Source organism: Salminus brasiliensis, chromosome 18, assembly GCF_030463535.1.
Source record: "Salminus brasiliensis chromosome 18, fSalBra1.hap2, whole genome shotgun sequence".
Lineage (NCBI taxonomy): Eukaryota > Metazoa > Chordata > Actinopteri > Characiformes > Bryconidae > Salminus > Salminus brasiliensis.
Genome location: NC_132895.1, coordinates 29,361,575 through 29,376,142, shown reverse-complemented (window position 1 = coordinate 29,376,142; position 14,568 = coordinate 29,361,575). Strand labels below are relative to the sequence as shown.

General features: G+C 39.9%; 1 protein-coding gene across 1 annotated transcript in view; it reads right to left on the bottom strand.

The window, feature by feature from the left end:
* LOC140539270 (E3 ubiquitin-protein ligase UHRF2-like) overlaps positions 1–14,568 on the bottom strand; it is a 61,946-nt gene that overhangs the window by 14,245 nt on the left and 33,133 nt on the right. Inside the window, exon 4 of the mRNA XM_072661939.1 lies at positions 426–644. Within this exon, the coding sequence (XP_072518040.1) occupies positions 426–644 (219 nt within the window). The remainder of the gene's footprint in view (positions 1–425; positions 645–14,568) is intronic.

Below are 14,568 nucleotides of genomic sequence, written 5' to 3'. Positions count from 1 at the left end.
TAGCATAGCCTAGTCTAGCTTGGTGCTAAATTAGCCTAGTCTAGCTTGGTGCTAAACTAGCCTAGGCTAGGCTATGCTAATCCCAGCTATGCGGCTACCGCTACATAAACTGGTGACATAAACCAGCTAATAAAAGCAGAGATTAGCGTAGCCTAGTCTAGCTTAGTGCTAAACTAGCCTAGGCTAGGCTATGCTAATCCCAGCTATGCGGCTACCGCTACATAAACTGGTGACATAAACCAGCTAATAAAAGCAGAGATTAGCGTAGCCTAGTCTAGCTTGGTGCTAAACTAGCCTAGGCTAGGCTATGCTAAGCTATGCGGCTACTGTTACATAAACCAGCCATGTTAACACATAGCCTGGTCTAGCTTAGTGAAGCCTAGGGGGCAGTACTCGTCCCGTATGCTCTCGGCTGGAGCTCTCACCCGAGCAGGATTTTGACGCGGACCTCCTTCTTGGTCCTGGAGATGTGGTTGAGACCCGTGATTTCGGCGTCGTACCAGAAGCCCCTCTCTTCGGGCAGCTCCAGGTTGTAGTTGATCATCACCACTTGCCCCACCTCCAGCTGCTCGAACCGCAGCAGCGTCCGGGCCCGTGGGCGCACGTCCTCCGCGTTCATCTCCACCACGCCGTTCTCCGGGTAACTGTGGACACGGAGCAGAGAAATGGCGTTACACCAGTCCTTCTGCTGGCTGTACGTCACGCTAGCTTCTAAACATTAGCAACGTAGGCTAATTAACATTAGCAATGTAGGCCAATTAACATTAGCAATGTCGGCTAATTAACATTAGCAATGTCGGCTAATTAACATCAGCAATGTATGCTAATTAACATTAGCAATGTAGGCTTAACAGTATCACTGTAGGTGTATGAATATTAGCAACATACTCTTATAAACATTAGCAATGTAGGCTATTAACATTAGCAATGTATGCTAATTAACATTAGCAATGTAGGCTTAACAGTATCACTGTAGGTGTATGAATATTAGCAACATACTCTTATAAACATTAGCAATGTAGGCCAATTAACATTAGCAATGTCGGCTAATTAACATTAGCAATGTCGGCTAATTAACATTAGCAATGTAGGCTTAACAGTATCACTGTAGGTTTATGAATATTAGCAACATACTCTTATAAACATTAGCAACGTAGGCTATTAACATTAGCAATGTAAGATAATGTAGGCTCATGAACATTCCCCCTTTCTCTATCTCACTCTCTCTACTCTCTCTATCTCTGACTCTCACTACTCTTTCTCTCTCTCACTCTCTACTCTCACTCACTCTCTCTCACACTCGACTCTCTCATTCTCTCTCCCACTTACTCTCTACTCTTTCTCTCTCACACACTTTACTCTTTCTCTCTCACAATCTACTCTTACTCACTCTCCACTCTTTCTCTCTCTCTATTCTCTCACACTACTCTCACTCTCTACTCTTTCTCACACACTTTACTCTTACTCACTCTCTATTCTTTCTCTCTCTCACACTCTCTCTCTCTACTCCCTCACACTCTCTATTCTTTCTCTCTCTCACACTCTCTCTACTCTCTCACACTCTCTCTCTCTACTCTCTCACACTCTCTATTCTTTCTCTCTCTCACACTCTCTCTCTACTCTCTCACACTCTCTCTCTCTACTCTCTCACACTCTCTCTACTCTCTCACACTTTACTCTCACTCACTCTCTATTATTTCTCTCTCACACTCTCTCTCTACTCTCTCACACTCTCTCTCTCTCTACTCCCTCACACTCTCTATTCTTTCTCTCCCTCACACTCTCTCTCTCTACTCTCTCACACTCTCTCTCTCTACTCCCTCACACTCTCTATTCTTTCTCTCTCTCACACTCTCTCTCTCTACTCTCTCACACTCTCTCTCTCTACTCTCTCACACTTTACTCTCACTCACTCTATTATTTCTCTCTCACACTCTCTCTCTACTCTCTCACACTCTACTGTCACTCACTCTCTACTCTCACACACTTTACTCTTACTCACTCTCTATTCTTTCTCTCTCTCACACTCTCTCTCTCTACTCCCTCACACTCTCTATTCTTTCTCTCTCTCACACTCTCTCTCTACTCTCTCACACTCTCTCTCTCTACTCTCTCACACTTTACTCTCACTCACTCTATTATTTCTCTTTCTCACACTCTCTACTCTCTCACACTCTACTGCCACTCACTCTCTACTCTCTCTCTCTACTCTCACACACTTTACTCTTACTCACTCTCTATTCTTTCTCTCTCTCACACTCTCTCTCTCTCTACTCCCTCACACTCTCTATTCTTTCTCTCTCTCACACTCTCTCTACTCTCTCACACTCTCTCTCTACTCTCTCACACTTTACTCTCACTCACTATTATTTCTCTCTCTCACACTCTCTCTCTACTCTCTCACACTCTACTGTCACTCACTCTCTACTCTCTCTCTCTACTCTCACACACTTTACTCTTACTCACTCTCTACTCTTTCTCTCTCTCTCTCTCTCTACTCTCACACACTTTACTCTTACTCACTCTCTATTCTTTCTCACACCCTCTCTACTCTCACACTTTACTCTCACTCACTCTCTACTCTTTCTCTCTCTCTCTACTCTCACACACTTTACTCTTACTCACTCTCTATTCTTTCTCTCTCTCACACTCTATTCTTTCTCTCTCTCACACTCTCACACTACTGTCACTCACTCTCTACTCTTTCTCTCTCTCTCTACTCTCTCACACTTTACTCTCATCCACGCTCTACTCTTTCTCTCTGACATACTCTCTTACACTCTACTATCACTAACTCTCTACTCTTTCTCTCTCTCTCTACTCTCACATACTATACTCTTACTCACTTTATTCTTTCTCTCTCACACTCTCTCTCTACTCTCTCACACTCTCTATTCTTTCTCTCTCTCACACTCTCTCTCTCTCTACTCTCTCACACTCTACTGTCACTCACTCTCTACTCTTTCTCTCTCTCTACTCTCACTCACTCTCTACTTTCTCTCTCTCTACTCTCTTACACTTACTCTCTATTATTTCTCTCTCTCTACTCTCTCACACTTTACGCACACTCACTCTATTCTTTCTCTCTCTCACACTCTCTACTCTCACCTCACTCTCTCTCTCTACTCTCTCACACTTTACTCTCACTCACTCTCCACTTCTTCTTTCTCTCTCTACTCTCTCACACTTTACTCTCACCCATGCTCTACTCTTTCTCTCTCTCTACACTCTCACACTCTACTCTCACTCACTCTCTACTCTTTCTCTCTCTCTCTCACTCTACTCTCACTCACTCTCTACTCTTTCTCTCTCTCTCTCACACTCTACTCTAACTCACTCTCTACTCTTTCTCTCTCTCACACACTCTACTCTCACTCACTCTCTACTCTTTCTCTCTCTCTCTCACACTCTACTCTCACTCTCTCTCTTTACTCTCGCACACTTTACTCTCACTCACTCTCCACTCTTTCTTTCTCTCTCTACTCTCTCACACTTTACTCTCACCCATGCTCTACTCTTTCTCTCTCTCAACTCTCTCACACTCTACTCTCACTCACCCTCTACTCCTTCTCTCTCTCTCACACTCTACTCTCACTCACTCTCTACTCCTTCTCTCTCTCTCTCACTCTACTCTCACTCACTCTCTACTCTTTCTCTCCATATACTCTCTCACACTTATTCTCACTCACTCTCTACTCTTTCTCTCTCTCTCACTCTACTCTCACTCACTCTCTACTCTTTCTCTCTATATAGTCTCTCACTCTACTCTCACTCACTCTCTACTCTTTCTCTCTCTCACACTCTACTCTCACTCTCTCTCTTTACTCTCGCACACTTTACTCTCACTCACTCTCCACTCTTTCTTTCTCTCTCTACTCTCTCACACTTTACTCTCACCCATGCTCTACTCTTTCTCTCTCTCAACTCTCTCACACTCTACTCTCACTCACCCTCTACTCCTTCTCTCTCTCTCACACTCTACTCTCACTCACTCTCTACTCCTTCTCTCTCTCTCACTCTACTCTCACTCACTCTCTACTCTTTCTCTCCATATACTCTCTCACACTTATTCTCACTCACTCTCTACTCTTTCTCTCTCTCTCACTCTACTCTCACTCACTCTCTACTCTTTCTCTCTATATAGTCTCTCACTCTACTCTCACTCACTCTCTACTCTTTCTCTCTCTCACACTCTACTCTCACTCACTCTCCACTCTTTCTTTCTCTCTCTACTCTCTCACACTTTACTCTCACCCATGCTCTACTCTTTCTCTCTCTCAACTCTCTCACACTCTACTCTCACTCACCCTCTACTCCTTCTCTCTCTCTCACACTCTACTCTCACTCACTCTCTACTCCTTCTCTCTCTCTCACTCTACTCTCACTCACTCTCTACTCTTTCTCTTCATATACTCTCTCACACTTATTCTCACTCACTCTCTACTCTTTCTCTCTCTCTCACTCTACTCTCACTCACTCTCTACTCTTTCTCTCTATATAGTCTCTCACTCTACTCTCACTCACTCTCTACTCTTTCTCTCTCTCACACACTCTACTCTCACTCACTCTCTACTCTTTCTCTCTATATAGTCTCTCACTCTACTCTCACTCACTCTCTACTCTTTCTCTCTCACACACTCTACTCTCACTCACTCTCTACTCTTTCTCTCTCTCACACACTCTACTCTCACTCACTCTCTACTCTTTCTCTCTATATAGTCTCTCACTCTACTCTCACTCACTCTCTACTCTTTCTCTCTCTCACACTCTATTCTCACTCACTCTCTACTCTTTCTCTCTCTCTCTCACTCTACTCTTTCTCTCTCTCACACACTCTACTCTAACTCACTCTCTACTCTTTCTCTCTCTCTACTCTTTCTCTCTCTCACACACTCTACTCTCACTCACTCTCTCTCTCTGCCAAAGCAATCAAAATTACATCTGAACAATATTATGAAGAATAAAATTAACAATGAAAATAAAAGAATCAGCTAATAATAAATAAGTATTCCTGTACATATCTAAAATAAACGTTCATTTTTCATTAAAACTGTAAAATAACAGTAGCGAACAATATTTATACACATTCTTATTTATAGTAGTGTTATTAGGGTGGGTGGGGTTTAATAGGGAGTGGGTGGAGTATGTGATGATGTCACTCACTGTCCTTCAGGCTGTGGCATGTTGTCACATATTTGGCTGCGAGAGGCGCTGTTTTGCCTTCGCAGAGGAAAATTCCTCATTTTTCAAATTTTCTCTCTCTACTTTCTCACTCTCTACTCTCTCTATCTCATTCTCTACTCTCTCACTCTCTACTCTCTCTCTCACTCTACTCTCTCTCAACTTTCTCTCACTCTCTACTCTCATTCTCTACTCTCTCTCTCACTGTCTATCCTTTCTCTCTTACACTCTACTCTCACTCACTCTTTACTCTCTCTTTAACTCACTCTCTACTCTCTTTCACTCTACTCTTCCTCTCACTCACTCTTCTCCCTCTCACTCTCTATTTTCTCTATTTCACTCTCTTGCTCTCTACTCTCTCTCACTCTCGTGCTCTACTCTCTCTCTTCTCCCTCTCTCACTCACTCTCTTCTCCCTCTCTACTCTATCTCACTTTCTTTCTCTCTCGCTCTACTCTCTCTCTCTCACTCTCTCTCTTCTCCCTCTCTACTCCATCTATCTCACTTACTCTCTCTCTCTTGCTCTCTGCTCTCTCTCTCTCTCTCTTTTTGTCTCTCTCGCTCACTCATTTTCGCTGTATGCTCATGTTGTGAATATCAATGCAAGTCCACACACACACACACACACACACACACACACAGGATTCTTTCCTAAGGCGCTGAGCGGAAGTGTATATGTGTGTGTGTGTGACAGAGAAAAAGAGAGTGAGAGAGCAATATGAAAGAGAGAGAGGAATACGAGAGATAGAGAGAGCGAGAGTGTGAGAGAGAGAGAGTGAGAGGAATACGAAAGAGAGCGAGAGAGTGTGAGAGACAGAGGAACACGAAGGACAGAGAGACAGTAATACAAACAAGAAGGAAGAAGAATAGAGAGAGTGCAAGGGAGAGCGAGAGAGAGAGAGATACGGACGAGAGAGTGAGAGACAGAAAGAAAAATACGAAAGAGGGGAATGTGAACAAGAGAGAATGAAAGAGAGAGAGAGAGAGAGAGAGAGAGAGAACGTGAGAGAGAGAGAGAATGAAAGAGAGAGAAAGAGAGAGAGAGAGAACGTGGGAGAGAGAGAGAGAGAGAGAGAGAACGTAAGCGAGAGAGAGAGAGAGAGAGAGAGTGAGAATGAGAGAGAGAGAGAACGTGAGAGAGAGAGAGAAAGAGAGAGAGCGAGATAGAGAGAGAGAGAGAGAGAGAGAGAGAGAGGCTGCTTTCTTGTAAGAGGACCCAAACTGGGTGGAATAGCAGGCAGGAACAGCAGTGATGTTAACCAATCAGCACTCAGCAGCAGCAAAGCCAGCGTTAACTCATCTCTACAGCTCACAGGCTTTCTCCACTGCCCCCGAGCTTAAAGAGTAACAGCGATGAGATTTCTAACATAGAATTCAAATAGAATACTATTCTATTCTACACCACTCTATTAATCACTGCACTCTATTCTATTAATCACTGCACTCTATTCTATTAATCACTGCACTCTATTCTACTCATCACTGCACTCTATTCTATTAATCACTGCACTCTATTCTATTAATCACTGCACTCTATTCTACTCATCACTGCACTCTATTCTACTCATCACTGCACTCTATTCTATTAATCCCTGCACTCTATTCTATTCTATTAATCACTGCACTCTATTAATCACTGCACTCTATTCAATTAATCACTGCACTCTATTCTACTCATCACTGCACTCTATTAATCACTGCACTCTATTCTATTAATCCCTGCACTCTATTCTACTCATCACTGCACTCTATTCTACTCATCACTGCACTCTATTCTATTCATCACTGCACTCTATTCTATTAATCCCTGCACTCTATTCTATTCATCACTGCACTCTATTCTACTCATCACTGCAATCTATTCTATTAATCACTGCACTCTATTAATCACTGCACTCTATTCAATTAATCACTGCACTCTATTCTACTCATCACTGCACTCTATTAATCACTGCACTCTATTCTATTAATCACTGCACTCTATTAATCACTGCACTCTATTAATCACTGCACTCTATTCTATTAATCCCTGCACTCTATTCTACTCATCACTGCACTCTATTCTATTCATCACTGCACTCTATTCTATTAATCCCTGCACTCTATTCTACTCATCACTGCACTCTATTCTACTCATCACTGCACTCTATTCTATTCATCACTGCACTCTATTCTATTAATCCCTGCACTCTATTCTACTCATCACTGCACTCTATTCTATTAATCACTGCACTCTATTCTATTAATCCCTGCACTCTATTCTACTCATCACTGCACTCTATTCTATTCTATTAATCACTGCACTCTATTAATCACTGCACTCTATTCTATTAATCCCTGCACTCTATTCTACTCATCACTGCACTCTATTCTACTCATCACTGCACTCTATTCTATTCATCACTGCACTCTATTCTATTAATCCCTGCACTCTATTCTACTCATCACTGCACTCTATTCTATTAATCACTGCACTCTATTCTATTAATCCCTGCACTTTATTCTACTCATCACTGCACTCTATTCTATTAATCACTGCACTCTATTCTATTAATCCCTGCACTCTATTCTATTCTATTAATCACTGCACTCTATTCAATTAATCACTGCACTCTATTCTATTAATCACTGCACTCTATTAATCCCTGCCCTCTATTCTATTAATCACTGCACTCTATTCTATTAATCACTGCACTCTATTCTATTAATCATTGCACTCTATTCTATTAATCACTGCACTCTATTAATCACTGCACTCTATTCTACTCATCACTGCACTCTATTCTATTTTCCATCACTGCCCTCTATTCTATTCTATTATTCACTGCACTCTACTCTATTCATCACTGCACTCTATTCTATTAATCCCTGCACTCTACTCTATTCATCACTGCACTCTATTCTATTAATCACTGCACTCTATTAATCACTGCACTCTATTCTACTCATCACTGCACTCTATTCTATTAATCCCTGCCCTCTATTCTATTAATCACTGCACTCTATTCTATTAATCACTGCACTCTATTCTATTAATCACTGCACTCTATTCTATTCTATTATTCACTGCACTCTATTCTATTAATCACTGCACTCTATTAATCACTGCACTCTATTCTATTAATCACTGCACTCTATTAATCACTGCACTCTATTCTATTAATCACTGCACTCTATTCTATTCTATTATTCACTGCACTCTATTCTATTAATCACTGCACTCTATTAATCACTGCACTCTATTCTACTCATCACTGCACTCTATTCTATTAATCACTGCACTCTATTAATCACTGCACTCTATTCTACTCATCACTGCACTCTATTCTATTTTATTAATCCCTGCCCTCTATTCTATTAATCACTGCACTCTATTCTATTAATCACTGCACTCTATTCTATTAATCATTGCACTCTATTAATCACTACACTCTATTAATCCCTGCACTCTATTCATCACTGCACTTTATTATATTATATTAATCACTGCACTCTATTCTATTCTATTCATCACTGCACTCTATTCTATTAATCCCTGCACTCTACTCTACATAATCACTGCACTCTACTCTACATAATCACTGCACTCTATTCTATTAATCCCTGCACTCTATTCTACACCACTGCACTCTATTCTATTAATCACTGCACTCTATTCTATTAATCACTGCACTCTATTAATCCCTGCACTCTATTCATCACTGCACTTTATTATATTATATTAATCACTGCACTCTATTCTATTCTATTCATCACTGCACTCTATTCTATTAATCCCTGCACTCTACTCTACATAATCACTGCACTCTACTCTACATAATCACTGCACTCTATTCTATTAATCCCTGCACTCTATTCTACACCACTGCACTCTATTCTATTAATCACTGCACTCTATTCTATTAATCACTGCACTCTATTCTATTAATCCCTGCACTCTACTCTACATAATCACTGCACTCTATTCTACACCACTGCACTCTATTCTATTAATCCCTGCACTCTATTCTATTCATCACTGCAATCTATTAATCCCTGCACTCTATTCTATTCATCATTGCACTCTATTCTATTAATCCCTTGCACTCTATTCTATTATTTACTACATTCTGTTCTATATAATCACTGCACTCTATTCTACACCACTGCACTCTATTCAATTAAGCCCTGCATTTTCTCTATTCTACAGCACTGCACTCTATTCTATAAATCCCTGCACTCTATTCTACACCACTGCACTCTATTCTATAAATCCCTGCACTCTATTCTATTCTACAGCACTGCACTCTATTCTATAAATCCCTGCACTCTATTCTACACCACTGCACTCTATTCTATAAATCCCTGCACTCTATTCTATTCTACACCACTGCACTCTATTCTATAAATCCCTGCACTCTATTCTATTCTACACCACTGCACTCTATTCTATAAATCCCTGCACTCTATTCTATTCTACACCACTGCACTCTATTCTATAAATCCCTGCACTCTATTCTATTCTAGATGATTGCACTTCATTCTGTTCTGAATGACTTTAATCTATTCTATTCTACATTGCTGTACTCCACTCTATTAATCACTGCACTCTATTCTATTTTTCATCACTGCACTCTATTCTATTCATCACTGCACTCTATAATATTCATCACTGCACTCTATTCTATTAATCACTGCACTCTATTCTATTTTTCATCACTGCACTCTATTCTATTCATCACTGCACTCTATAATATTCATCACTGCACTCTATTCTATTAATCACTGCACTCTATTCTATTTTTCATCACTGCACTCTATTCTATTAATCACTGCACTCTATTCTATTTTTCATCACTGCACTCTATTCTATTAATCACTGCACTCTATTCTATTTTTCATCACTGCACTCTATTCTATTCATCACTGCACTCTATTCTATTCATCACTGCACTCTATTCTATTTTTCATCACTGCACTCTATTCTATTCATCACTGCACTCTATTCTATTAATCACTGCACTCTATTCTATTTTTCATCACTGCACTCTATTCTATTTTTCATCACTGCACTCTATTCTATTCATCACTGCACTCTAGTCTATTCATTACTACACTCTATTTTATTTTTCATCACTACACTCTAGTCTATTAATCACTGTACTCTGGTCTATTAATCTGCACTCTATTCATTTCTGCACTCTATTCTACACCACTGCACTCTATTCTATTCATCACTGCACTCTATTCTATTTTTCATCACTGCACTCTATTCTATTCATCACTGCACTCTATTCTATTAATCACTGCACTCTATTCTATTTTTCATCACTGCACTCTATTCTATTTTTCATCACTGCACTCTATTCTATTCATCACTGCACTCTAGTCTATTCATTACTACACTCTATTTTATTTTTCATCACTACACTCTAGTCTATTAATCACTGTACTCTGGTCTATTAATCTGCACTCTATTCATTTCTGCACTCTATTCTACACCACTGCACTTTATTCTATTAATCCCTGCACTCTATTCTATTCTGCATCACTGCACTCTATTCTATTAATATGTCTGCACTGTATTCTAAACCACTGCACTCTTTTCTGTTCTATTAAGCATTGCACTCTACTTTATTCTACACCACTGCACTCTATTCTATAAATCCCTGCACTCTATTCTATTATAGATGATTGCACTTCTTTCTGTTCTGAATGGCTTCAATATATTCTATTCTAGATTGCTGTGCTCCACTCTATTCATCACTGCACTCTATTCTATTCATCATATTCATATTCCATTCTCATCTACTGCACTCTGCTCTATTCTTTGTCTCCCCACTTCTTCAATCTTTTATATTCTAATGATCTCCACTGCAGCCAATTCTCAAGTCTACTCTATTCTCCCTCCCCCCAGTTTTCTAATCTTCTTTACTTGATCTGTTTCTATGATCCACTACACTGTTCAGCTCCACTGTACTGTACTCCGCAGTGCCCTGTCCTGTTCCTTTCCACTCTACAGGAGTATACTGTATTCTATTCTGTTCTATAAACGCTCAGTGACAAAGAACCTCAAAATTAAGCCCAAAGCTGCATCCATCTCTCTCTCTCTCTCTCTCTCTCTCTCTCTCCCTGTTGTGTTGGAGCTTTGATGGGGATCATTTTCAAGTAAATGATGTTTTGTGTGTGTGTTTGTGTGTGTGTGTGTGTGTGTGTGTGTTCTGCTTGGGTTTGTAAATGTTTGCTGATCAGGAGGCGGGGCTCCCTAAGGATAAAGGCGCCCCGCTGCAGTGTGCAGCAGCAGCAGCGGCGGCCGCTTCTCCGACATCGCAGGCCGCCAGTTTTTACGGCACCGTGAAGATTTCTAAGAAATTCTCTGCACAGTTTTCCAGCCCAAACAGGTGGTTTACATTTCTGACGAGTTGCTTTCCTCTCACAAATTATACCACACACACACACACACACACACGAGGCGAAGACAAACTCAGTCTCCCACACACTCTGCACTCGGCAGGGAAAATAACAAAAGAGCCGACCGCGCTTAACCCTCCCGAGGCCGACCGTCCTGCTGAATACTACGCCATATAGCATAAATAAACGATAGCGATAATAACGGCGGCAGTAATGATTATAGATGATTATAGATATTAATCTAGCCTCGCGGCGGCGCGGCGGTTACGAAAACGCATCTGGAGGTCGCTGATGAAAGTTGATGTCATTCGTGAATATCTTTTTTTTTTTTTTTTTTCGTCTGCGCGCTACAGCGTGAAAAAACACAACCACTCGCCCGCTCCCGAGAACTCGCTCGTATCCATGGCAACGGCTCGCTCTGAATGAATCTGCCGTGGAAAGGAAAAGAAGAGAACAAGAAAAGATGAGTCTGGATCCGTCCTCTCCGTTCGCTCAGGGCAGAAACCCGAGACAGACGGACGGACTGCGGCTTTTAACGAGCACACACACACACACACACGCACACACACAAACACACACATACACACACTCATGATATTCAACCACCATCCCTTCTTTTTCTATAAACTCTCACCTCACCACACTAAGGCCTCAAGTGGTCCGGGTGTACAAGCATTACAACAAACCAGAGAAAGAGAGGGAGAGGACACAGAGTCCTGTTTGTAGAATTGAATTATCGGTTCTGGCCATCAGAAGAAACTGAACTCTGTGTCCAGGGGTTTGTGGTGAGGCAAGTCTCTACAGTGAGGACGGTGCCTGTAAATAAGCTGGACCTCCAAAATAGCGAGCGTCGGGGTTCTGTCGCACAGCACAGACAATCACTCTCTCTGCTGACCCTACAAGACCAAAAGTACACTGTACGTCCAAATATTTGTGGACACCCCTTCTAATGAATAGATTCAGTTGCACCAATTGCTGACACAGATGTGCAAATGCGCACACACACACAGCTTGTCTATTCCCTGTAGAGAAGAACTGCCAATAGAATAGGACTCTCTAGAGCAGATCAACATACATGTACCTATTGGCACCATGCTGCCTAATGTCAGGTGTGGGCTAGAGGGGTATGAAGCCCCCCAGCATTGAGCTGTTCTCTAGAATGATTGTTGGTGCTTCCCTGGACAGTAGAGACAGTTACTCCAACAACTGCAGGATAAACTCTTTTTTAATACCATTGAGCTCAAAAGAAACAGTGAATGAGCAGGCGTCCCAATACTATTGTCCATATGGTATTAAAGTTGTCCACCAAAATGTTAACAATAAAATGTCCCTCCCACTGAGCCTACAGCAGTGAAGTATGGAATATAACAGTAATGTAATAACTACTGTTATGCAACTGTAATTTAATACAACTGTAATATAACTATTGTGACTGAAATGCAACTAATGTAATTTAATTGTAAAGTACCTTGAAACAATATAATGAATGCAATATAATGTAACTATTGTACATGTAATGGAAAGTAATTGTAATGTGACTGGAATGTCACAAATATGCCTGTAATGTGATGTTAATAGAATATATAACAAATGTAACTGTAATGTGATTGTAATGTAACTAATAAGACTGTAATGTGACTGTAGTGGACTGTAACTCTTATGTAACTGTATTGTGATATAACCCCTGTAAATGTAATTGAATGTAATTGTAATATGACTGTAATGGAACGTAACTCTAATGTAACTAATGTAAATATAATGGAAAGTAATTGTAATGTGACTGGAATGTCAAAAATATGCCTGTAATGTTAATAGAATATAACTAATGTAATGTAACTATAAAGTAACATAACAAATGTAACTGTAATGTAACTAATGTAACTCTAATGTAACTAATGTAATGTAACTGTAATATAACTGTATTGCAATATAACCCATGAAAATGCAATTGAATGTAATTGTAATGTGACTGGAATGTAAATAATGTGACTCTAATGGAATGCAACTCTAATGTAATTTAACTAATGGAAATGTAATGGAATGTAATTGTAAAATAAAACAAATTGGAAAATAACTTGCATGGCTGTTATGTGATGTAACTGTAATGTAACTAAGGTAACATAACTGGAATGCAATATAACTTACGTAAATGTAATAGAATGTAATTGTAATGTGACTGGAATGTAAATAATATGACTGTAATGTGACTGTAATGAAATGCAACTCTAATGTAATTTAACTAACCGAATGGAATTGTAATGTAACTGGAAAGTAACTAACATGACTGTAATGTGATATACCTGTAATGTAACTGTAATGTAACATAACTGGATTGCAATATTGTAATTGTAATGTGACTGGCATGTAACTAAAATGACTGTAATATGACTGTAATGGAATGTACCTGCAATGTAATATGACAAATGTAGTAATGTATAAAAAATGTATTAAATGTAATAATGACTGTAATGTAACTAATTTGACTGTTATGGAATGTAACTCGAATGTAATATAACTGTAATGAAACGTATCTGTAATGCAATATAACATTATATAACAAATAATGGAATGTAACAAACATGACTGTAATTGAATGTAACTAATGTAACATGACTGTAATGTAATTTAACTGTAATGCTGTATTACTAATGTAGCGTAATTTAACGTAAATGTAACGTACAGTAAATGCTGTGGATTTGTACACTGTGTGAATTTGTCTATATGTTCAAATCTCCTTTCCTTTGTTTATTGTATTGGATGTAGAGTGATCCTAGTCACAGTCATTATCTCTCTCTCTCTCTCTCTCTCTTGTTCTCTGTGTGTCTCTAACTCTTGTCTCGCCTCCCAGCATGCATTGCAGTTTGGCAGCGCAGAGTCTAAACTCTGCTCTGTTCAGTATAAAGTTTTTTGTGGAAACGTGTTCACTGCACTCTTCCAATCCCACAGTGCACTGCAGTAAACTATGTACCCTAGGAGACCAAAATATCCAAAGTACACT